Raw genomic sequence first — 27,682 nt, forward strand, 5'->3', positions numbered from 1 at the left:
TGATGGCGGCGATATAATTTAAGTTAACGCTATAGTGTAAAGGGTACACCTCGATGGTGTATTTTTATTCTATGCTTCACAGTTAGAGTTATCACCAACTTCATAGTCATAAATAATAGATGGATGTTAAACTTTATTAACATTTAGGAGGAAATGTGAGATTTTTATTTGGCAAAATTTCACTTTACATAGTGGCAGTATTCCATTGCAAAGGTTTCATATTAATAAATGGTTAATATTTCTTGGGTTAGTGTTCTTATTAAAATAAAAGTTTAAAAAATGGCGACTGTATTTGATAGTCCATTTATTCGACAACGTTTACATCGCCTACGGCACCGTGATTTCGAATTAGATGAAGAGCAAAGATTTGGGCGATGTGATTGTACCAGCTATTCCTACTTCGTTCTTTCCATGGTTTTATTTTCAGTAGGTACAGTTATTACTGTGCTTGCTCTTGGAGAGGCCGACGGATATATTTTGAGTAATTTAGGACATATGTGGCTCGTGGGACCTATATTCATATGTTCGGGTATGATGGTGGCTGTAAAAAGCATGCTATACCTACGGAGAAAAAGTGTTATTCAAATGCTCCTGCATCAGCGTGCGATTATTAGGGTGAGTCAATTTAAACATATTAATTGTAGTTTAAAAAACAACATTATTTAATTCCACCATAGACTACAATTTGCATTTCTAATTAAATTTACAAAAAATACCACAATATCTGTCTGTTCAAATAGTGGTAACCTTAACCTGAAATTTTTATCTAATGTAAATATTGCACGTAAGTTACATTTACACATTCAAAAATACTATTTCTCTTTTCTAAGCTCATCATTATTGTTTGAATAGAAAATGAAAAATTATGTATTGAATAGAAAACATAATCAATTATACTATACTTTTTAGGACATGGCAAGTATTCAAGCAGAATATAGTACTCAAGTTCCTAGAACAGCATCCAGTGCAACCTTGCCACCATCATATGATGCACTCATTGCAAATGCTGCAACAAGCAAACCTCAACCATCAAGTTCTGACCCGCCTCCACCCACCTATGATGAAGCTATATATTTGATAGGTGAAGAAAAATTTCATATTGATAACAATATAGATGCTAAAGACGAAACCAGTAACCAAACAAATACTACAGAAGACATTAAGCCTTAAATTTAGATGCATAGCATGGTCACTAGATATTTAAAAAATTTACTTAATTTTTGTACTTATGTTCTATAACATAGTCAACTTTATCATAGTATTCTTATAGTGCCTAGAAATTACCTTTTTAGCACAGTTGTTATGTTAGGATTTACATATTATGGTAATATTAAAAAGTTCATGACTAACTTTTATCATGAATTTTGTCCGTAGTTGTGCCTAATATGTATAAATAAGCTGTTATATTATAAGTACTAACTAATGGAGTCTCTTGACATAGCTTTACATAAGTATTTATAAATACTTATAGCTGAAGCAATATTTATTAAGAAATTGGAATCCTTTGTAGACATTGGCTTAATATTAACTGTGATTGAATGTCTTAAACTTGTAAGGTCAAATCACCTGTGATAAGAAATTTTAATTGGGCTTGTAACTTATAGGAACATTTTAAATCAGATTATTATAGTTTAAAGCAGTCACCATAACAAATGTATTAAAATTGATTTCTAAAGTACATTAACATTTAAAAATACTTACAAATTGTGTTGCAAGCCCAATTCACTTAAGATATGCCTAGTGATGTCATAAAACATTTGTTTCCGTTGATCAGATGTTATGTTATCTATCTATAGTCATGACATCAACTGATATTTGAATAATGTGTTGTAATCCTATTTAAAAAAATGTATGAACACAAAAATTACTTTGGAATGGAAATCATAAGAAAATATTGTTTTCATGTACCTAGTTTAAACATATAAATTCATCATTTTGTATTGTAATAGTTTTGTTGTGGTTACAAGGTTACAATTTACTGTTTTTAATGCATTTCAATGATGTGTAGGTCTTTTTGAAGACTATGCCATTTATTTTTCTGTGAAGTTTTCTCTATTTATTTATCAACTTTCATACATTGCTGATATGGATTAAGAAAAAATATGTTCATCAGAACTATAATATTGGTTGGTAGGAAGTTCAATTTCAACTTAAAATGTTGTGAAGACTGAAGCATATACCATTTACATTGTTGAAAATTTATATCAAACATTTTTTAAACTAATGTTGTATTTGTATATAGAATAATGTTGATCTGAATGATGTACTTTCATAAAAAAGAAAAAAATACATCTATATTTATAATACTTATTTTATTTAATAAAATACAAAACATCTTACAAAATGAATTTGCTCTAATTTGACTATCATGTGTGGTTCTATTACTAAACTGGGTAATAAAAAACCTTTCTCTTAGAACTGGTTGGTCATGGGAAGGCAGTCTAGCACAGGGACATACTTCTATTAGGAATCTTATCCGGATGCTGGGTTACTATGCTATCAATAACACAGACACTGAAATGATAGTTATGAAAACTTTTGGGATTCACATTTTATAAACATGTTTTTGCAGGTAATTAAAAAAACTCTATTTTGTGATAATCATGTTAATCTACCATAATATTTACTTCTAAAACAAACTTTATGTACTTGTGGCCATTGTACTACAAATACATCTGCAAAGAACTGTAATATATTTCCAGTTAGTGATAATGTTCTTACACGACAAACACTTTCTACAAATACAATTCTACAGTCTATTAAAAACAGGCATCTCATTATAAATGCAACTATACAGATGGGAACACATGTACCAGGGCCATTACAAAATATTAGATTTGGATTGAACTTATATATTAATGGAATTGTTACATAGATTGCATAAAGAGTACTTAAAATTGAAGACTTAAACGACTGATTCACATTTCTACTTCGTGGAATTTTACTTAATTGATAATTGTTCTTATTATTTTCAAATTTAAGTATTTTTGTTTCACTGGTGTTATCAGTATCTGCCATAATGTAGAGACGAGGTCTATATATCTGCATATCCATTTGCGATATTAGCTTCAGAAGCTCACTTGTATGCCCGCCAGATCCAACGCAAAATATTGTTCGTAGAGATTTTTTTGTATCATTAAATCCACATGATTCAGTATAAATGAAATAAATTAAGTATAATCCTCTCGCAAATATAAAAACAACAGGAACAACTATTACTACTTGTACTAAAATAAGTATCAAATTCATCGTAATCAAATTAAATATGTTTTAATTATGTGAATGTGTTATAATTGTATTTATTACAATATTTATTTACATCGTAAGCGTTTATAGTTTTTGTTTTATGGTATATACTTTACCACTGATATCTGTGGCATATGCAGAATTAATCCACATCTTTGTATCTACAGTCCTGCCGTTTACAGAAAGTGAACGAAAGCAAAGATTGATTTAGTAGATTTCTACTTTTATGGTAAATTTTGAGGTACTGGCAACCGAATTTAGTATGTATAAATTATTTGTTATATTTTACTAGAATTTACGCTTTAAAGAACTAGAATGACAGATATTCTAGTTCTTTTTTGGCATATCTGATAAATTCGCGGTATTCACTCTTTCATTGAATGGATTGTAACGGTGAAAGAAATAGCGTATCTAAGGGAAGTCAACCCAAACTGCATTTTTTTCAAATGTATTTGCCACTTAACAAACCTTTCACTAACTATGCATGAAAAAAATTATCTCGTTCTTTAGATTGTTAAAAATATTTTTTCATACTTCTCTCACAGTAGAAGGTAACGACAAAGAGAGTTTGTCGAATTTCAAAATTTTACTGGAAGTCAAAATCAAAATCATTTATTCATATAGATATGAACGTCAAAAAAGAAATACATAATAAATGTTTCTAATTTTACATTTTATGCCAGTTCTCAAATCAAGGGCGTAGAACAGAAGAGAAGAACTGGCAATAAACTCTCCACCAGTTTTACACAATGTTTGCAAGGAGCTGCAACCATTATACAATGTTCCACGTGACTTCTTAAGTAATTAATAATAATAATAAAATAAGTTAAAAGTTGTCCTCTATCAGCAGAAGGTATGGTGAACATGGACCACGCACTTACATTCTCGTTGGAGCAACACGCAAATACATAGTCGAAATAACTAACATCACCGTATACACGAATTCAAATCTGACACCACAAGTCCCCACAAGTAGCAGCCGTTTACGAGCATTACGCATGGCCAGCTCGATAGCTGGCCATGCGTCATGTCAAGGCCGATGTCTTTAATATGCTACTTGTCAATTTTTACTTTGTTCACGATAACAGGGATGAGACAAAACTTTATCTTTACTTTTTACATTTTATATTACCCATAACTACAAAATTTAACATTATTTTTCAAAGCGATCACATACTTAATCATAAAATTAAAACTGACTTACAAAACATTATGCGTTCCATTTTGAGATATGATTTTGCTTGATGAAGTTAAATTATATAAAAATTACTCCGCTTCAGTCAGAAGAACCAAGAATGCATTTCCTTCCTATGCAAAACATGTACCTAGGCCCAAACGTAGCAATGACATCAATTAAATATGATGTTCGTATGAAATATAAAATTGAAGAATTCCTTAACAGATGTCATTCATTTTTGATCGAGCTGAGTGACCAATTTCTGCAAAGACTGCCTGTACAAGATATTTTTTTGCAGGTTTTGTCGTTTATCGATCTCAAAAAAACACTGTATTGATGAATTTTAAACTCTGATAAGAATACTGCAATGGTTTTCTAACTTATTTGCAACAGAAAATATGCAAATCGTTGACAATTAATATAGGATATTAAAATTTGTCCTACTGCAACGCAACTACCTTTGTCAAACGCCAAAGTAGAAATAATATTTTCTGATATTAATAGGATTAAAAATGAACACCGAAATTGCTTTAGAAAAGCCCTCCTTTCCATGCAATATTGCAGACTAAAACAGTTGGAAGGAGGATGCAGCAGATTTGATCCTGCCAGAATCAAGTTAATGTTCTCAAAACAGCTTTATGACTTACTTAATTTTCATTTTATTATTATTTTTATAATTCTATTTGTATTTAAAAATATTGGTTTCTTTAATTAATGGTGGTTTTATTGTTATTATTATTAGTTTATCGTTTAATCAAGAAAACATTCATGTTTTAACGTTGTAACACGAGTTATGTTACCAACCATTAGTTAAGTTACATAATATATATTAGTTAAAAATTAGAAGCGTCAACAAATGTAAACAATCATCGCACACTTATAGCTAATATGAGCCCTTTAGTTTTTACCATACTCATAAATTATATTTGAATATTCTCATTAAATGATAAGTGTCATTTAGATTTATGAACTTTTAAATAACCCAAATTTGTTTTTGATAACGTCGCAACCGCAATTGTGTTAGTTATGAGCTCATATTTTAAACCATTAAAGTCAGTTGTTACCCAGCTTTAAAGGGTTTTATTTAAAAACATCTTCATACAAAAACTGCCACCGAACTTAATTCACGACAACAAAAATATAATCGATTTTTAGTATTTTCTCGTTCTCTTTTGGTAGAATTCAGTAGCTTTAGCAGTTCCACTTGAAGCAGCATAAATCGTCAAATAAAATCTGGTCACACTGAACGATACACATGTCTAGCCAAGCTTCAAGTCATAGTTGACATCTGTGGTTTTTGATTATCTATCTATATATAGAAAAATTAGACCGTACGAAATAAAATTATTATTTGACATTTTGCTGTTGCGCGTACATCCAGTGGTTATAATTATACGCAGTGAGCAACCGCAAACTGCATAGTTGGACATTCATTATTGCGATACATAAATCTTATTGCTGTACGTATTGGCGATTTCGATTATTTATTTAAATCATTTATTTTTACATTTCATTAGCAAGTTAGAACTCTAACAAAATACAACCAGTGTGCCGGACCAGTGCTAATAATATTGTTAATGTAGTGCATTTAATTCAGTGTTAGCCCAGTGAGTAGTAGTGTCGTATTTCTTGGATTGTTTATAATTGAAATGCCCTTTCGAGGATCCCGTTTCGTAAGTACCATAGTATTTTAACTTATTTCCTAATTAAACCAAAATTTATTGCAGCTAAATTCGTACATCCTAACCCTAAATGTTTACATGTGATATTATGCAATAAATTTCGGCGACACCATGTTTACTAATGCCGCGCTTGTGAAGAAATTTAATGCATGATTTTCATTTTCGTTAGTGCAGCATCCTTGGCTCACATCCAAATGTAGTATCCTTGGTATTGTACTAACTGGGTGAATAGATGAATTGACGGGAGTAATATATTGGTATTGCAAAAGTATGATATGGTTTTCAGGAAGGTTGATGCCTGACTATAACAAGTGATCCCGAGTGCCTTCTAACCGCCTGTTTGTGAGGTCAGTTTGAATATGTTATAGCTTATATTTATACTGTTATCAGTCTATATATGCAAACAAATGTGTCGTATTCTATTCAATTGAAAACATTCTTACTACTATTCTGAATGTCCAATTAAAATCATAACCTTAATCCCTATATGAATATTAACCAAATTGATATCAATAGAATTTTTTTGCTAACATTAAGCTTTTCTGACAGTGAATAAGTGGTATGTCATTCATTAAGAAGGTCACATTGGTGTTTTTCATTTTAATCTGTTAAATTAATTATAGTATTATTTTTTTTAGTTTAATATGTGTGATGTATAGCAAATCAGATCTTTTCTTTTGGATATCTGATATAAAACAGTATTTCAATTATAATTTTAGCCATTCATTCTCTGATATGACTATCAATTAATACAATTAACATTAAGTTATAAATTAATTCAATATACTTTATTCACTCACACCATAAGATTCTTAATATTTTTATCGCAAAGTTAAAATGTATGCTTTCCTAGCATTTATTACATTTAATAATTACATCAATGTAGTTAAGTTATGTTATTAATATATACCACATGGAAATTGTTGTAATTGTAAAAATGTTGTAAAAGTGTATGTTAATGTTATTAATATAAACATACCGGTGATATCGATTGAACAAAATCAAAGGTCCTGGAGGGTAAAGTATGTATTTAGTATTTAATAACAACATCATTGGCTGTTACGACTACCTGTTCGTATGACCAAATATGAGTAGTCGTCCAAAGTTGTTTTTTAAGATTTTGACTTATCATATTCAGCCACATTTAAAAAAACATAATCCCATTTTTATATCAGAAAATATCTAACTTATTTATAAATTTAAGCACTTATAGGCACTGCTGCTTTATCAACAAATTATTCAATTACCTGCAAATTATGTAATTAATTGAGTTATTTAAAGTTATTTTTGTAACCATTGTATTATAACAAGCTTTCTAAATGCTTAATATGCTGGTCACATGTAAACTAAATTAAAATGTATTGTTTAATGTTGAATAATGATATGATGTCTTCTGCATCTCAATTTGCCTATAAACTTGCAGTGACAGGTGTCAATCAGATGTCATTAACATTCTACAATAGGCAGTAAAGGATATATATAATAAATTATGTTGACAGGACAATCATGAATATATTGTAATGGCTGGTTTGGATCTGTTGCATTTGAGTTTCATTTATTGTGATAGTCTTGAGATAAAATAGCAATATAGTCAAAATCTGTTATAACGACATCGAAGGTACTACTCATATTTGGTCGTAACAGCCGATGACGTTGGTATTAGGTACCTAATACAATAGAATTCAGCCGGGACGTTTGAATTTGGACAAAATAACCGGTATGTTGAGCTAAACGATGTTGTCGAGAACGTTTCGCACTTAGACACTAATTTCTTATGTTGTGCGTTATTTTAGATTTCCATAACTCAATGTTTAGAGTGATTTTCAGTACTATTGGTCGACGGTTAGAAATTTAGTATTTAAAGCGATATTAATACATGTCATTCTACGATTTCTTGAAAAGCGGATTGTAATTTATAATTTTGAGGAGCATTGAGCGAAGATTTTAGTTGATATTGCGAAGCTCAACGACGATGTCGTTAGTCCTTGCGGAAATGTGACCCGCAATTTTAGACAGCGCAAGGCATATCCTTTATTGCCTGTCAATTGTATCCGCTCCATTATCGACTCGACTTTCCCTCCTTTAGATTAATGTAAATGTCCAAGATGCTTGAGAAATCTGTAGCTGGCGTTATTGTATCATGATTCATAATAACACTTATATAATTTTTGGAAAATCATTTCGAAAACCAATTTTCTAATTAAAAATTCACGATTTGAAAGTTTGTCACAAAAAGTTTATTTGTCTATAACCAATAGCTTTTAAAAAGAAATTCTTATAACCCACCCATTAGTGACAACAACATGATAAGTTTTTTTTAGTTATGACAAGTTATAGGAGAACTATGTAGGAAAATTGTTACTTGTTTCGTCTATATACATTACAGTGCGACCTTGTATTTAGTATTATTTCTCAGAATTCTCAAATGCAATGTTCGAGAAACGTTAGGTATTTTTAATGTAAACAGGTGAGTAACGCGAAATTTTGTCAACAATAGAAATAACGTATGGATTACTCTCATCTTTCCGGGGTATGGTTGTTTCCAGATATTAATAATAAATAGAGTTTTTATTCACTTTTTTTTTAAGTCAGGAACTAATGAAGCTATCAGCAAAATTATTAAGTTACTTTTTATATTTGTTACGGATTTTTGTTTAAGCGTTTCTTGATATTATATAGTTATTCCATATACAAAAGTACTTATGTATAGAGGGTACAATGGTCTACCTGCATAAATCAGTGTAATTGAACTGTTTTAACTAAAGCACTGATCGTTAATGAGGCAGTATCAGCTTAAACCCGTTATATAAAAAAAAATATTTACAGATATAACGTTCGTTATACACATTGAAATTTAACATATAGCAATAATTTGGTTAGTATGTCTTCTTTGTTAGCCGGATGTTCGTATGATAGATAATTACTTGTCAGAGCATGAAGCGTGTCGTCTGATATTGTGTTGTTGCAATTATTGTCATTTATAAGCAATGCATCAATGGGTTGTATAGAACATAAGAAGTTTCTAGAACCATTTCGAAGGAATTTTTATGCAAGTAACTTGTCTTTGGATTTTTTTCCTCTACTCAAATAACAATGTTAGTATTGTCGTATGTGTTTCTAAACTATAATTTATATCTTTAAAGACCTAAGTTCTCGTTATATAAAGAAATGTTATAAAACGATATTGTCTCGAAACTTCACACTTTTGATGTTGATAGTACGTAAAAAAACCTTATTATACACCTTTTAAGTTCTTAGTGTTCTGTGAAAAGTTTCGAGGGCTAACTCCCGTGATAGATGATCTAGATTTAGTCCATGGAAGGTTGGGTTAGAAGGCTAAGGACGTGGCCTGATGTCACGAGGCAAGCGACGTGGAGTTAATTACTGTACATGGATCGATTTCATGCAGGTAGTCACGACAACCTAGGCAATTATTCTAGCCCATATAGAAGTCGGACTTTGTTTTTAGGGAGACTTGTCTATAATCCTTTGTTCACGTCATTTTTATTTGCATTATACATATTTAGTAATACGTCCAGAGGGGTTTATGAGGTATAAATCGTAAAATCAAATCGAAGAGGGTTGTCTTAAGTAAACGTTACGCAAACCAATGGAAAAGTAGAACTTATCAGTTTTATATTATTATAATCCGAAAGACTGTACTTTTATAAGAATTTTGTTCTAGACGCGAACTTTACAACAGCTTCGTTTAATATTTGTTAACGTCAGTACGCTGATATATATATATACATTACAATAGGCATAATCATGCTTTCGTTTAAGTCCCGAATCACCCACAACGCGCTATTCAACTCCTATAAATTGTTTTTACTATTACCATATTATTAAATCAGATTGCATCTGTTTCATTGATAATTTTTGTTTTATAGACAGGTAGGCTATCAGCCTTCTGTGCTCGACATGTCGATTTCCTTACGACGTGGGAAAACTGTACTTTCAAGTGTTAATTGCATCGTAAACATTGGTGCTCGGCCGAGAGTAGCTTAGGCCATTCCTTTAACTATATTATTACGTTCTATATTATCTATTCGATTTCACTCATTGTTTCAAGTGCTATGGGAGAGAATGTTGAAGTAAGTATAAATAATATAGCCGATAACAATGATATAGTGATTAATTTACACGTTCTCGTTGTATGGAGTCTATTAACAAAGTTATCATGCTATCGCTACATATTTTTTCAATGATTATTATTACACGTCACATTAGTCTATATTAGTATCTGGTTATGGGTATGTTGATTGGTTTTGTGTAGCAGTATGCAGTACTTTTCTCACCTCTGGGCTCCTCAGTACCAGCTTTTCGAATCGTCGACGACCAATCCCTCACGTAGTGGCTTTATCCTTGGCGTTGCGTAGATGTGGGTTCATTCGGCGTCTTCTACTGCATTTATCATGGAGAGTGTTCAGAGGAGTTGTTTGGATTAATACCTGCAGCTGGGTTTCATCATCGGACGTCGAGGCAGAATACGAAATTCCACCCGTATCACCTCGACGTCCGCCATTCCACAACCGAGCGTTTTTTAAGGCAGTTTTTGCCGCGTTACTATAAGGAACCAGTTGCCCTCTGAAGTATTTCCGAACCAAATCGTCTCAGGGTCTTACAAGAAAAGAGCGTACCATTACTTAAAAGGCTGGTAACGCACTCGCTAGCCCACTGGCATTGGGAGTGTCCAGGGACGGCGGTGATGCTGCTCGTTTGCTCTGTAAAAAAATGTATGTACGTTCTTTAACGATTCTTATCAGTAATCCAAAGTGTTGGCATTGCTTATGCGATCCCTGAATGCTTGTGCGTTCGCATCACAGCTGTGCATCAACGGAATTTTCTTTCGATTTGCGCAATTAGTCCTTATTGCTCCTACGGTGAAGGCAATCATCGTGAGGAAACTGGCATGTGTTAGATACAGAGTATATCACCAACTTTCTATTACTGTGTATGTCGTTTAGTAATTATGGCAAATCGGAGGTGAGGAAAGGCGGTTCCCCCCGGGGCTACTCTGGCCCGCGAGCTCCCCACTACCCGACACCTCACCACATGGTACCCAAAAACAAACACTTTTAAATAATAAATTAATCAGCATAAATATATAATATGACTATATTAAAATAATCTACAGGTATATATAATATAATACTGATCATTTGTCAATATGCCATTAACGTGTACGTTATTTCAAGGCCAATATCGCTGTAATGCGATCATCTCGTGACGACGTACCACGGTATTACGAGATACAATCACAATGGGATGGAAAACTTGTTCATACCTCTGTAAAGTTGTACGACACACATTGCCCTACTAAATTACACATAGTATATACAAGACTTATTTTATGTTTTTTGTTTCCGGGAATATATTTTAAAACTGTTGTCTTGTTTTCCATCGGACTAGTAGCATTTTATTATACGTGTATTTTAAATGAACGTTATAATTTGTTCTTAGCTCAAGGTTCAAGCTCATTTCGATTAAGAATTTGTACTGTGTCACATTCTAATATTAAATACCATCAAATTATGAAATTTTCGTTTTGCCGTAATGGCTATTTCGAAATACGTCCTCTTTGGTTAGGAATTCCAAATTCAATTTTTGACAGCTATTTACTCGTGCATTTGATTTTCGAAAAGCGTGATTAATTTAATGTACCCGTTTTAATTTTCTTAATAAAATACAGCTCAGATGGGGCAGTCGAAACCACCTTTAAAGATTTTATTAATTCCACCCGAATGGTTTGTTAGTAAAGGGATCAATGAACTACCTAAAAGGTGGCGTAGGTGCATAGATAGCAATGGTATACTTCAATTAATTAAATATGAATAAATAGAATTATTTAAAAAATCTACTTTTTGTTCCTCCCATAGAAATACGCCAATTTCATATATAACATAATATTCTTACCGAAATCCTATCTTATTCTATATTCTTACCAATAAAAGCACTTACTCAAAAAGCTATTAGCTGTTTTGTCTCTATCACACACACTTCGACGGCAATAAATATGACAAAACAATACGTATGAATAAAAACAGGTATTTAAAAGCCCTGAAGTAATCGAACGGTTGCACCAAGGGGCAAGCGTGGGCCACTCAGGTGTTATAACGCGTGGGTGCTAATGATTCAGCTCAAGGACTCCAGCTTAAACACTTGGCCGATGAATAGAATACACTAGATTATCGCTTAAGGAAGTCTTATTGAATTGCACAATTGCAACGGTGATCTTTTCGATCAGGTATTTGTTAGTGTTCTAGAATTGTTATGAGTAGCATGTCTATTTTACGATTCCCTTTCGATTTCACAATATGACATTTAAGCACTTGACTAAAATCGATTATTCACTCTGCACCTCTTGCACTAATGCTATGACTCAAAGATCCCAGATATACAAATATATCATGTGAAAGACTTGTATGTAATATATATTTTCCATATAACTATTGCAGCATAATTATTTCTCATTATATAGGTATAAAATACAAAGCTATAAAAAAACATATTAATAATAATAAAGCCCGTTCAATTTCCAATTATGACAAAAAAATATAGTATACACTTCAGATTTCTTACATTTTATTTTCTTATTATCCTATATCTTAGCTATCTTCAGTACAGTCGAACGGAACCCGTTCACGGGTAAAGGCCTTCTCCAGCTTTTTCCAATTGTCTATGGCGTTCATTCTCCATTCGCTTCCTGTAACCGCTTCTATTTCTTCTATCCACCTTTTATGGGGCGCCCTCTTCTCCTTCTTCCAGTTGGTCCTTTCCATACAGTCGTCTTTAAAGTCCACCTTTTATCTGTGTATCTTGCTATATGCCCCGCCCCTTGCCACTTATATAAAAACTATAATGAATGTTCAAATAATGGTCTCCGACATATAAATAGAATTTAAGTTAAAAAATAACGTAATGTATTTTTTCTAACAAAATTTAGTAACAACAAAACCATTATACGCTTTAAAATGGTTTCGATATGGATGGGTAGTGTTAGCCAATGGCACGAAGTTTGTTACCACGTACATCTAGATTATGCATAAACGTCTCCACATTAGTGCTATTATCATTAACATGATTGATTTACTAGTTTCAACTAATAAAAGTGTCAGCCCGATAGTAATTTATGTAGGAAAATTAAATTGAGCAACCCGGTAAACTAAAAGAGATTTTTGCGTGATTTGAAACTTAGGTTAGGTTAGGCTATGTTTTTAATCTTAATATATATAAATCTCCTGTCACGATGTTTGTCCGCGATGGACTCCTTAACTACTTAACCGATTTTAAATTAAATTTGCACACCGTGAGCAGTCTGGTCCAACTTAAGAGTTAGGATAGCTTAGATCTTTAACTATAGTCGCAATTTTATTTTATTGCAAATTATTTGTCTATAATTAATTGACAGTCACTTCTAGTCGATACTTTTCGACTGGATTGAGTAAGTAATCAATAGATGGCACTGCTATGGTAAACCGACAAAAGTGTCATATAAGCTACAATTCAATATCATGATTACCACGTGTTATTGAGGCTAAAGTATAAATTAAATTTATTTTGTAGTAAAAGAAATACCGTGAAATTCAATTATTTTTGGTGTTAACATAGCCAACCACGAGTTACTTAGACCGAAGTGTAAATCAGATTCAAATTATAGTGACGATAATACAGTGAAATTATTCTTTCGTGTCGCGGTATTAAGGCTAACTAAAACCACATTAAGGAGAAACGAAGTTCGCGGGGGCAGCTAGTGTTTTATAAAACAAAAGTCGTATTTCAATTGTTTTCTCTCACGTTCTCAAAGTTATCGAGCAGCGATTATCTAGTTGATAAAGGGACTAGTGCTAGACAGGCTAATTCTAATTCATTTGCGATATTTGTTTTAAAATAAGTGTTGTATGATGATTTGCTATTTTTTACGCCGGCTTTTTCTCTCGGCCTACACCCTCTGTCTTCTTATGGATTAGGGATGTTTGCAATACACATTAAATGACGTTGAATAAGTGATACCCAGTATCTTATATTCCATAATACACCAATTTTATTTTTTATTTTAAAATTTAGAAACAATTTAGAATTGTTATTAAATGAAAACGAACATCTTTGTTGTAGACGTTCATAAGTGTACTTGTTTACGTAATTATTATTATTAAGGCTGATTATATTTCGTTAAACATGTGATACAAGTATAAAAACAGCATTGTAAATTTGTATGCCGAAATTTTTTGTGTCGCCATTGTATTTTTAAGTACATTGTCGTAAATACGTAGAACGAACAATTTAGTATGAAACATTTGAAACAATTATATTTGCGTCTTTGAAATCGACTTCCTCGTTGTTACAAGGTTAATAACTTTTTAGTTTTAATTTTATTTTATGTGTACATACATCTAGAGTATTTAAAAGCATAGCTTGATGAATGGTGGAATCACAATAGGAGAGTGTTCAGAGGAGTTGTTCGGATTAATACCTGCAGTTGAGTTTCATCATTGGACGTCGTCACAGAATATGAAGTTTATTCCGACGGATGTATTTATGAATTATTGTGACTTAAGTTTCTTCAAGAAAAAAACCGTACCAATTCTTGAAAAGCCGTTGAGTGTCTATGGGTAGGGGTATCACTTAACATCTCATGAGCGTTCCGCCCGTTTGCTCTATAAAAATGAAAAGTAATTGACAAATTATTAATATCAATCGAGTAAGGCTGATTGCAAATGAAAGCTTGATTTTTGCAATGACGTCTAGACGTTCTTGATCCCCGTCATCTCTGACGATGCGATCATAATTCGAGTTATTTCGAATTCTATTTCTGTTGGCCGCCTCACCCACACTGCGCTCCGACCGGAGTCCGCGACTGGCGCTGGAGGAGAATTACCTACTTTATGCCGATAAAACAATGACAGTGATGAAACAATGAAGCGCAATGTGAGTAAAGTTTCTTTGTTGGTACTGTCAATACTGGCAACTCTTGAATACTGGGATACCCTTTGTCTAGTTTTAATGCATCATGCCGCCGAATGATGTTTAACAATTTTTTAATCTAATTATTTTTAGTGAGTGATTGTCCACACATGTTTATATTTAGAATTGTGTGTAATGGAACGTGTTTAAAACGAATGTCGTTAGAAATTTATGTAGTTTTTGTTTGTAAATAGAATTGTGTAATAGGAATGTGGGTCCTCCCACAGTGCTCCAGTTATTTTGTTTAAAGCTAGAGTAACCCTGATTTGCGAAATCTAAATACGAATTACATTGGCGTGAAATATTGAACTATTTAAAGTAATATTGGAATTGTCGGTAGTGGAAGGTCGGTTCTACATGTTATGCCGCGTTTTGATTGCAAAATAAATAAATTAAGCCTATTTTTATATTGAAACGCATTAATATATCGTTATAACACACAGAACACATTGTTTTATGACTCTCATGTTAAGGTAAAATCGTATCTTGCTCTTAAATAGTGTTAATGATGTGATGAATGACAGTTCTGTTTTAATCAGTACTATAAATTTTGGCAAATGATACAATGACTATATGCCAAACAACCCCGGTACTCTGTAACTCCAATAACGCTTCCGAACTTCACACCATCGATATCTGCGCATTGACATAAAATGGCATGCAAAAATTTGGAAATCGGTATAGCTATTGGGAGTTACAGAATACTGAGATGAATTTTTGAAACCAGTTATATAGTTTATTTTGTAACATACAAATAATATTAGTAAAGATTGAAGCTTAGTTTACACGTAGGTAATATATAGGTAAATAATAATTTTGTTCGTCAAATAAAAATATATTGCAATAAAAAAATTGCACAAATCGCATTATTTATTATTTTACGATACGAGAATTACAGTTGATTTTTTAAAATTAAAATGTAAATAAAAAATATCTTAATCTACTTATTCTCAGCACGTGGTCCTGATAAGCACTAACTCATGAATAATTGATCCGAGAGTCGATACACGTACGAATGACGCCTGAACTTTCTCATTTGTAAAAGCTGTTTGCTGCAATATCCTACTTCGAAGATTTTCTATAGAGTTGCGGGAAACTAGGATGTAAAAAAGTATGAAAATAATGTTTGAGAGTTTCTACTTTCACCCTTTCAAAAAATTTATTTTGTCCTTATAATATGGTGTTTTTTTTAAAGTACCTTTGAAATGATTATATCAGTTACGTAAGCATGTGTCCATTGTTATAACTTTAACGAGCCACCTCCTGTCTCATAAGAATAAATATTAACATATAAGCAGAGAAGTTAGGATAAAAAGCCTACTAGAGGTTATTCATGAAGATGTAAACACTGAAATTTATAGTACATAAACAAATGACAAAACAATTACGACCATTTTAAAAGGAGCACATCATTGGAACACATCCTAGGTAATCATTGTAGCGAAAGTTCTGGTTTATGACTATTGCGAATATATTAAAATATCGATAATATGGAACGATCCACTTCCTTGTACATGAATAGGACAATTAAATTACCTCATCGGTATTTCTGGACGGATCAAAGGTATCGGTCAACGACTCCTACTCTTCTGCCAAACGTTGTATGTAGGTACTGATTTTCTTTAGATTGTTTATTGTATACAAGTGTTATATTTTTTCAAATGGTATGTTTTTTTTCTACTTGTTACGCCATTCTTGTTTGTATAAGTGTCTGAATAACACTTATATATTAAGATATAGCATTGAGTTTCAAGTATTTAATACAAGATATAGCATATTTTAATATGTAACACTTTTAACTTGAGAACGGCTATTACTAATGAAATGATTGGAATTTTAAAAAGATAAAAATTTCCAATAAAAATGTTAATGGACGAAACCCATGTCTAACATTTTATGTTCATCCCGTCGATACTGTAACTCTCTCCTCTCAAATAAATAACGTATTTTAATGAAGGTTTGGATAAGATATATCCACAATATTCGGATAACGGCGTATTTTAGATATTAAAAATATACAATAATTCAGTAATGACATATATTAGGTCCTTACATATGAAATTGGCGTATTTCGTACTAGCCACTTTAATCACGATATTATCCTCTTTGGTAAGGAATTCCAAATTCAAATTTGTACAGCTATTTACTTATGTATTTGTGCTTCGATGACCGTCATTCATTTGTTTTTTTCTGTTTGCGTCACTCATTTTACACAATGGAAAACTTAAAGTATCGCATTATTTACGAGTACGAGTTCCGCCGTGGCACTAGTTGTGCGGAAACTACTCGAAGGGTGAATGATGTGTATGGCGGTCATGTTGCAAAAGAAAACACAGTTCGTTTTTGGGTTCAACGTTTTCGTTCTGTAAATTTCGACCTGCAGAACAAGCCCCGTGGACGGCCTGAGACCCAAGTTGATAATGAAGTATTGAAGGCTATTATGGAAGCGGATCCATCGAAAACCAACGTCCGAGTTAGCTGCAGGCTGCGGTGTTAGTGATAAAACTGTTTTAATTCACGCAAATTGAAGCAAATTGGAAAGATTAAAAAGCTGGAAAGGTGGGTACCTCACGAATTGACTGAAGCAAACCGGCAACAGCGCGTCGACTGCTGCGTTACATTACTGAACCGGCACAATAATGAAGGTATTTTAAACCGAATCATTACCTGTGATGAAAAATGAATTCTTTACGATAATCGGAAGCGCTCAGCGCAATGGTTGGATCCTGGTCAGCCAGCCAAATCCTGCCCCAAGCGAAAATTAACCCCAAAAAAGTTACTTTTAAGCGTTTGGTGGACTAGTGCCGGTATTGTTCATTGCAGTTTTCTCAAATCTGGCCAGACTATTACGGCTGATGTCTATTGTCAGCAATTGCAAACCATGCTGGAAAAGCTAGCGGCTAAACAACCTAGGCTGGTCAATCGCTCCACGCCACTGCTACTTCACGACAACGCTAGACCACACACTGCACAGCAGACGGCTACCAAATTAGAAGTGCTTCAATTGGAATATCTAAGACATCCTCCGTACTCCCCGGACCTTGCTCCAACAGATTACCATTTTTTTTCGAAATTTGGACAATTTCTTGCAAGGGAAAAAATTTAACTCTGATGGGGCAGTCCAAATCGCCTTCACAGATTTTATTGATTCCCGTCCGACTGGTTTTTTTTTAGGAAAGGGATCAATGAACTACCTATGAGATGGCAAAAGTGCATAGAAAACAATGGTTCATACTTTGATTAAATCAATATATTACATTTAAAAATATTCGACTTTTTGTTCCTCCCATACAAAACGCCAATTTCATATGTAAGGACCTAATATATGGGTGGTCATTATTAGCTTAATAAAGTAGTGAATATTTATTTTGTATTCATTGTATTACTTTAAAAAAACCATAACTTAAGATCAGCTATTATGTAACGTTCTTGACAGACGGTACGAAGTTCGGGCCTATGTCTAATATGAATGACTATAGTCTGTTATTTTAATACGAATATGTATTGATATAAAATGATAGTAACTTTCATACTCACCGTTTTATATTCTTCTAGTCACATAAAATACATGGTAAGGATACAAAACTCGACCTTGTAGTTGTTTTATCAATAAATTAGCAATGTAACATTCATCAGCGCTCAACAAAACATAATTTAAAAACCAGTCAACCATCTTAACTTATTATTCCATTTCCTTTATAAAAACCTTACAAAGTATATAGCAATAAAATGCATACAATGTAAATACGGATTGCCTATCTTGGAGTTTTTATGGAGATTAAAATAAATTGATGGATGTGTCGATGTCAATTGTCATAGCAAATATTATTTACGATTGATGGTATAAAACCTAGAGATTTCGTACGTACTGATTTTCGGCTTTGCGAATATCCTTAGGTTGAAGTAGTTGAATATTATAAAAATATTTACCATTACACGCAAAACATTTGAGTTTTCTGATTAGCACAAGAGCCCGTGTTTCGTTACGCTGCAGAGAAATTATTTGTTTTACTTGACACATTTACCTTGTAAATAATGCTTTACAAAGAATCATATGACTCTTTATTTTATTTTATTAGGACAGGCGGCCCTGGTATTGTTTTGCGTGGGATATCTTGTGTTTTAAGTATTTAGTACAAGGTCGTTGTGCGGTTGATTAAATAATTTGAGGAAATTAATTGCATATTGATTTATACAGGCACTGATTTGTTAAAAACTATGAGTAGGTGAAATTTAAGGATCGTAAATAAAACAGTATGTTTATAATACCAACGCATACTAATAATAATAAAATCTACAATGGCAATCACAACAAATGGATTATACAATCTCTTAAACTACATCGCGTCCCCCATATAAACAAAAAACAGCTGCGCTGTTTCCATTGCGGCGGTAAACGTATATTATTTCCCCCTAGTTCATTGTTCTATACACAGCAGTGTACACCGAATCGATTTTATACGGCTATACAACCACGCAACTCTCGCGAGCTCTAGAAACATCCAGACCATTCGAGAAACGAGAACTTGTATAAAAGTGTTTGAGCGCTGCTACAACGCTCAGTTAGTATTCGTTATTGAGAGAAACTAGTGTTGTGTTATTGTGATTTGTGCAGTGATATGGAATCGCCTGTTGTTTTAGATAAACCGCCGGAGTATCATGCTAGTGAGGTAGGTTTTTGACGATTTAAAAGTATTGTAACAATAAATTAAATTAATGTATCTATTTGTTTCACTTAATTTTTATTATTTCAAATGCTGTGTTGGCTTCCATTATATTTTCCGAAAACAAAGTAATTTTACCAATGTGTTTTATAAAATATAACTTTCTTCCTGATTAAGGTTCATTGATTTTATTTCAAAACCGCTGATGTGTCGATTATAATTAATAGTTCTTTTATTCGGTACAAAATGGTAAACGGCCCACAACATGACAAATCAGTCTTTATCGTTTTTATGTATTCTTAATTCTACACCTAATTTGGTGTTTTGCCAAAAAAGTGTGTCATCATGTCGAAATTGGAAATTGTTTGATTTTATAAATCTTACAGAAAGAGAAATGCAATTTATTTCAAATCAAAAGAATTCAAGGAAGCAGCAGTTTTTTTTATACTAATGGATTTTTAATTGTTAATACTTTTTATATGTTATCAATTAGACTATTTGAATAGCGTAGGACTTAAAACATCGTATCTTATTGATATTTTTTTTAAATTATGTATTCTTTAAACTTAAATATTGAGAGCGGTATTCTAGACATTTCGAATTAAAAAAATGTTGTTGGATATTTGAAGTTTTTTTACTGTGTTCTTCGTATATAATTAATCCATGTAAACAATTCGCCCTGAGTCACAGTCGCACGAGCAGCTGTTATCGAAATGCCATTTATAGATGTGCGCTCTTAATATTTCAGTAGCGCGGCCTTACTACAGGAGGTCATAGATAAAACGTAGAAAGTATTAAGGTCGAAGGCATGAAATTATCCGTTTAAAAAAAATCCAGAAATTTCCACGTTTTTACTAGATTTACAATAGTCGAACTTTGGGTTTTGCACCTAGATGTACACACGTATCGCAAAATAATAAAAAAAAATACATTTAACGTATAACAATTCGGGATATAATCAAATTTTATTTTCTAAAATGTTGGTCTATATAATATTACTAGGTTAATATAAGAAATAGAACGACAAAGGAATCCTCAATCACATAAATATAGATATTGGCAAACACAGATAATAATGTATTAAGAAAACATTTTGTAAGCTTTAAAGTCGAAGCAGGCGCCATACATGAAACACTTAAACTGATAACGCGTTATGTTAATAGTTTATAGGCTCTCAGAGATAATTCGGATTATAATTCAACATCTGCGTTATTTATCTTGGATCTAAATAAAGAACAATTACAGACACGCGCTGTTGCGGAACTGGCTTCTGGTTACATTTTAATAGTCCTATTTGATAAATGTGTTTTGGAAGGTTTTTGGATTGCCCGTCTGGCCTAACGTCGAAGTTATTGGGGACCTAGCTCTGAATATTTCTGCTAAAGGACTATGCATCTTTAGTAATTTTGTTGACAGTATTTCGTGATACAATTTTTTATTATTAATAACTTGAAAAGTATATGCAAAAAATTGCGACTGTGAAAGTTATGAAAGTTTCCTTCAACTGATGATTTCTTGACTTTCGAGAGATTGCGATTTCGTAGCTTACGTAAACTCCGAAGCTTTTGAAATGTGTTTAGTCTTCAATCCAAAGCTTCTAGTGCAGATTTCTTTTGTGTAACTAATCTTCAAATTGTAGATAGTTATATTGTACGTCTATAGCTTTTCTAAATTTTTCAATTAATAAAAATGAAAATATATATATGTAATGATGTAAGCGTGTGGACGTAGAGAAAGCTAGGAAGCTTCTAGTCCTTATTTTACTCATAATGGACTTGTGCATATCATCATGCCTCAAATTTGCTATAAAAATCAATACAAGCAGGATATTACAAAACAAAATACACAAAGCGTACAAATTTGGGTAACCCGTCGCATTTGTAAACATAATCTCAACTTACTTCGATGATGTCATGCTACATAAAAGGAAAAAATATCGGCTATACATAAACGGTGTTAGCTGTTCGAATGCGTCACATTCGCCGCCTACATGACCATTGCATATACGGCAGTTTTACATCTTTCAAAGACTCACGGACTTTAATACAAGAGAAAAAAATTCATGAAACATTTGTTATTATGCTTCAGCCAGTTCTTTGTTTAGTTGTGTTAAATTGTTAGGTTTTGCTAAATTGCAATTTGTGTCTCCTACATATTGCTCTCTTCTCGTTCGTGTAGATGCGCTCCCCTAGGCACTCCTCCTTACATGAAACTAAAGCTTTTACTCCGTTTTAGAGTTGATCTGAGTAAGTTAAGTTTACTACATCATACATAGTACTAAATCTATGGTATAATTTAAAAACCATTTTATCTAAAATGTGTGACAACTTAGCGAATATTAAAATATATACAAAATAAATTAAAAAAATACAATAAAAACACTAGAATTTTTTGTTAAGCAGAAACAAAAAAATAATACCAGCGAAACAGCGGATCAGGTTCCAGATAGGCATTTAATCATTCTTTCTTTAAAACCGATCAGCCCACTACCGAATATATCCAGCTCCGGTACTCCATAAGGAAGACATTAAAGTCGCGAAGAATTAAAAAAAGAGGTACCTGAACTTTTATGAATTATTAGAAAACTCTTTATATTAATGCATGTAGCATTAGTGTAATGAGACTTTAGAAGTGTTAAACTGGAAATTCAATGTAATCGCGAGCTAAAGATTTCAATCTTTATAATTTTAATCACCGGACGTGTTCATTATGTACAACATGATACCTGTCTATTATATTAAGTTCATTAGGTTTTTCTGATTGAGATAAATTGTGTGCTGATTGCTGTGTTACTTCATATCCGTTGGTTTCTTGTTTCCATAAATGCTGTTGATTTGTTGATACTTTGTGCAGTTTTATGATGACAGTTGCGTCTATTATAAGCATACAATGGTGTAATTTTGTAATAAATTTACGCGAAGTTAGACTGAAGATTGTGTTGATATTACAGGAAGTATTGAGATTTGTAAGATTAAATTTTATTTTATTGTTAATGGTTCTCTTGACCGAACATTTTAAACCAAATTAATAGTTTACATCAGATACTATATGTTTAGTTATGAGCAACCGGTTCTATTTGATTCAATACCACATACGTTAATATTTTTTCTCGATGAAAACAACTACAAATACTGCCTACAAAAACTTGCGTTCTGTTTTAATGAATTTCCGGTCATTGACTTCGTATCGCGTTACACTCCCATATGGTTTGGGAAATACTCGAATTGAGTACTAATTACATGCAATTTAAATATCACTGATCGTTTAATTATATAATGTCCAAAGAGCTCAATATTATTTTAAGTAATTTCAGTATATGATTTTTTGGACAAATAATCGATAACGATGATGCGTGATTCGGGAGATAAACAATTTAAAAAAAAATCACTTGGAATTATCGAGCTTTGTGATTTTTATTTTATATAAAAACAAAGTTAATTAAAAAAGCAAGGAAGACAGTAGCAATGTTGGGAATGTACATTCAGGCATAATTATTGTTGAAAAATCTTTTTTTGTGGTCAGAAGTATTGGTGACGGACACGTATCCTTCCTGTGTGTGTGTGTGATTCAATCATCATACCCCGTTGAGTTCTGGAATAACGAAGCTAAGACTCACTATTCGTTAATTCCAAACTTTTGCTGAGTAGGTATTGTGTATATTCTAGGGGTGCCCCTTAAAAGTAAATATTTACCTAAACAATTATTTGATCACGAGAACAAACACGTGCCACGTCTATTATTACTTTTCGAATTTCGATTGCGGTGTCATCGTTACGTATTTGACATTAGTTCTTGTCAGTCTCCTGCATGATGTCATCTTGACAACCGGTAACTGATTATAATAACAGCGTTAAATTGTGAATGCATGTTTAGTGATTTGCTTTGCAATTAATGAATTCATCAATATATTTATTCAATAGTAAATCGATATATAGATTCTTTGCAAATGCGAAAGTGGTATATTTTGATGTATTGATTATGAAAAAGCAGCACAATCAGCCATATAAAAATAGGCGTGCAAATGTCATATTAATTACATATTATTTTTTTCATCTGGATGCACCATTGACGTTCTAACAGTGTAGCAAAAAGCATAGCTAATATGTAAATGATGTTAATTACATTGTCAATCGTCAAGGCTGCGACTTGTGGCTCTCATTTTGTACTGCGCATCGGGAACTGACAAAACGGCTAGTGTATAAATTTATATTCGTATTTGTTCTAGGAGTTTGCAACATATTTTGAAATATTTATCTAATATTTAAGCAAAGAGGAATTCCTAAATATATTTTATGTTTTCTTTAGAATCACCGATCTTTCTTAGATATAGGTTGGCACTAGTCTTGTGGTTGCTGTTGGTTTATAAAAATATTATACATATAAAAATTAACGTGATTCAGGGCTATAGGCACCCGGGAAACGATAAATTTAACATTAGATAGGTTTACTCACAAGCTATTTATTTATAATCGACTATCAATAACTCTAGGGTAATTATAGATATTATGGAACACTTCTACGAATTATTTATTTATTAAAAACAGGTGGGTGGCAATGCAAGTTGCAAAATCTGTATCGCAAAATACTAAGAAGACATATTAATAAGAATTTAAGTACGTTTGTCATAAAAACATAACTATTCTGAGAATTAGAGTTTAATAATATATATTTATGGTCTCCGGCATTTCATTTTCCATATCTTTCCAGGTTCTTACCTACTTTGGAAACCAGTCTCCCAATACCTTCTTAACTGTAATCTTATTGTTTGTTGCAAATGTTATATAGGAGAAATAAACAAATTATTATTATTATTATTCCAAGTAGGCCTACTATTTTTTGCCTTATTGACAGAGACGTTGACTATACATGATAAAAAATGTATTTTAGAAATTAATTGTGGTGGTAAATGTATTCCAAATTATCGTATTAAAGTTGTATTTGCCTATTAGACTTCTCATATTTTCTCATTAATAAACAACATCTATAAATACTCGTCAGCCAAGTTAGGTATGTCACAATTAAGTTTTATCTCATACAACTTTATTCAATAAGCCACGAAAGTACTTGGTAAGGTCGTCTCTTGGCCTCACCTGCCATATTTGGTTAGCTCTTCTCGATTACAAGTTCATTGGACAACACTCGATTCGAGATTTGATTTGCATATAATCAACGATTTATATCAAATTAATATAACTTCTTGTTAATTCGAATGTTTCAACGAAATTCATATATACATGCGGTTTCTCGTTTAATCCTGGATGGAGTTTCGCGTAACTGCAGTTAAAATAATAATTCATAGTTCATTTTAATGGTTCTGAAACAATATTATAACAATTTGAATACACTGGTCCAACTTAAATCAACACGACTCTCGCAAATAAGTAAAAGAGAATAAAACATTACAGCGTGGTTTCCCGTTTGACGAGGAGGACGGTGCATGGAGTGAACTTGCCTCGCGACACCCCGACATAGCGGCGCGTCTGAGACAGCGACCAGCCACCTGGGCCAGAAAGCGAAGACCCTCCAGTCAAGACGCCACTGACGGTATGTTAATCATTATTCACTCTTATCAACGTGTTACTGTGTTCACCTTTATTAGGTGTCATACCACTGTCGAACAAGTAACTGGTCCCTTGGGCATACAATACCAGAAAATGGGCAGCTATCGAAGATATGTTTTTGTATATATTTGACAATAATGTATGAAAAATACGCATAATGAGGCATTGAGATAATACTTCTAATCTAGATTTTAATACTAGTACTAGATTCTAGAACTCACTGTTGATTAAATTTGTCCTGTTTCACAGGTTTTTCAAACAAGCGTTTCGTTATTGCAGATTTTGGCGACGGCTTCAGCGGATTCGACAGATTTCCATTCGACGATATCCCGTCAGAGTTTAGGGAGCACTTCCCTTCACATTGGAATCGTAGATTTGGTTCTCGTGAAGAGCAACCGACTACGCCGACACATCATCAGCAGCAGCCACCGCAGCAGCAAACCGCAGCCACACAAACAGAACCGAAACCCGGACCTTCAGACCAGGAAGAGCAGCAATTACCACAATACGGCCTAAGGAACACGGTCGACCTAGGCCAAAAGAGCCCAGCTGATCCTAGTTTAGTTGATGCTGAAGATAGAACACACAGGTCTATGTCAGCGCCGCCAGACAACCGATCCGCGAACAAGATGAGTGGACAGCACCAAGACCACTCTTCCCAGCAAGAACAATCCTCCAATGTCCGGCATATACCTATTTTTGTCGAAGGCAGGGATGAGCCAGTCATCAATAAAACTGTAGACCACGGAACTCACTTTGGAGAAACGAAGCAAACTTATGTCCCTCCACCACAACCTCACATCGATAGAGACCAATATTTCGCAGACGACACCCCGCATGGATTCCACCATCCGCCAAATTTCTCAAGAGCATTCGGTACTCCGTTTAACAAAGGTTTCAGGCAAGGCCCTCAGCCTTTTAGCCAGCAAAAGATGTATCCACAAAACGCGTTCACGCGCGGCGCGTCGCCACAAAGATCTCAATCACCGAAGCCTCAGACGCACCAAGAGGAACCCTTTGTGAAAATGCCGGTCTATCACGAGCAATCTGCGCCTCAGTCCAAGCCTCAGCCTAAACAGCCATCTCCGCAGCGCGCATCTCCATCTCCCAAACCCCCTCAACAGGCACCTCAAGCACCACCAAAACCTAAACCGCAGCCCGCTGCAAACGATCCCATCACACAGATCCTTAGTATTCAATCCGACGTTCTAAATCTTATGACGGAAGTAGAAAACTTCTCTGGTACTAAAACGGATAAAAAATATGTTTACCTAGATGAGATGTTAACTAGAAATCTCATAAAGCTAGACAACATAGAAACGGAAGGCAAAGAAAATATACGACAAGCTAGAAGAGAGGCGATTAAATGCATACAGAAATGTATAAATGTTTTAGAAGCTAAAGCGGAGCAGGGCACTGCCACTCCACAACCTCAAGTCGTGGACGTGCAAGCTACCGCAGACAATGCGGCTAAACAAGAGTCAGTACTAAATGGTGATATAGAAATGAAAGAAGCTCCACAAGAAGAAGCTAAGGCTAAGCCCCAGGTTGAGGAAGTACCTCAGCCTCAATTACAAGAAAAAGAAAAGCCTTCGTCAGAACCCGAGAAAACTATGGAAACTGAACCTATCACAACTGAGCAAGCTCCTGTAAAGAGTGATAGCACACAAAAGATGGAATCTTCTCCGATAGAGGTGGTCTCATCCCAAACTCAGCCTGAAGATGAAAAGGCCCAACTGGAACCTATGAAACCAGAACCACAAGAAGCACCACAACCTGATGTAACAGATACGCGACCGATTGAAACTAAAACCCCCGAACCAGAAACGAAGCCTGAAACTATAGAGGTTGAAAAGAAAAGTCCTAAAAAAGTCACCAAAGTCGTTAAAAAACGTGACAAAAGCAAAGACAAAACAGATAAAGATGCGAAAGATACGGCCAATAAAGAAGCTGTAAAAGATAACAAGGAAGCAGATAGCAATAAACAGGAGAGCATAGATAAAATTGAAACAAAGGGAAACGGAGATTGTATGGAAGTAGATGGTGGTGCTAGTCAATAAATTAGTTTTCGTTAGCGAATTCTTGTAGGAGGGATAGTTGCACTGGCCTAATCACCTCTTGTGTTTGCCTACACCAGTGTTGCAACATGTATTTATGTTTGTAAAATATTTTAAGTTTCTAATATTGTGATGCAGATGCTATCCACTAGGATTTGATCGCCTGTTATTTAAATCCTAATATAATAAATAATTTATTGTTTATCATATGTGATAACATTTTCTCAATAAACTGTACCTTTTAAATGGGTCTTTAATTTGTTTAATCCCCATACGTCTTCTGGGCATTTTAGCCCTTAAAGAAATAAGGTTTAAAAAATTAAAACATATA

General features: G+C 33.3%; 3 protein-coding genes across 5 annotated transcripts; 2 read left to right on the forward strand and 1 right to left on the reverse strand.

The window, feature by feature from the left end:
• Positions 1–24: 24 nt before the first annotated feature.
• On the forward strand, positions 25–2,300 carry LOC123708748. The gene is made up of 2 exons (XM_045659606.1): positions 25–615; positions 910–2,300. Exons 1-2 carry the CDS (start codon positions 280–282, stop codon positions 1,168–1,170), a joined length of 597 nt encoding a protein of 198 aa, XP_045515562.1. The 5' UTR covers positions 25–279; the 3' UTR covers positions 1,171–2,300.
• LOC123708747 (UDP-N-acetylglucosamine transferase subunit ALG14 homolog) lies at positions 2,294–3,415 on the reverse strand. The gene has a single exon (XM_045659605.1). It carries the CDS (start codon positions 3,247–3,249, stop codon positions 2,602–2,604), a length of 648 nt encoding a protein of 215 aa, XP_045515561.1. The 5' UTR covers positions 3,250–3,415; the 3' UTR covers positions 2,294–2,601.
• Positions 3,416–5,765: 2,350 nt separating this feature from the next.
• Positions 5,766–27,597, forward strand: LOC123708129 (BAG domain-containing protein Samui). Of its 3 annotated transcripts, none has more exons than XM_045658651.1 (3): positions 5,766–6,096; positions 25,139–25,277; positions 25,574–27,597. In XM_045658651.1, the coding sequence occupies exons 1-3, from the start codon at positions 6,073–6,075 to the stop codon at positions 27,352–27,354; spliced, it is 1,944 nt and encodes a 647-aa protein (XP_045514607.1). In that variant the 5' UTR covers positions 5,766–6,072; the 3' UTR covers positions 27,355–27,597. The 3 variants fall into 3 exon arrangements, with proteins under 3 accessions (XP_045514607.1, XP_045514608.1, XP_045514606.1); XM_045658652.1 differs by lacking the exon at positions 5,766–6,096 and adding an exon at positions 14,944–15,033; XM_045658650.1 differs by lacking the exon at positions 5,766–6,096 and adding an exon at positions 19,588–19,739.
• The last annotated feature ends 85 nt before the right edge of the window (positions 27,598–27,682 follow it).

The sequence above is a fragment of the Pieris brassicae genome, chromosome 4, assembly GCF_905147105.1.
Source record: "Pieris brassicae chromosome 4, ilPieBrab1.1, whole genome shotgun sequence".
NCBI classification, from domain to species: domain Eukaryota; kingdom Metazoa; phylum Arthropoda; class Insecta; order Lepidoptera; family Pieridae; genus Pieris; species Pieris brassicae.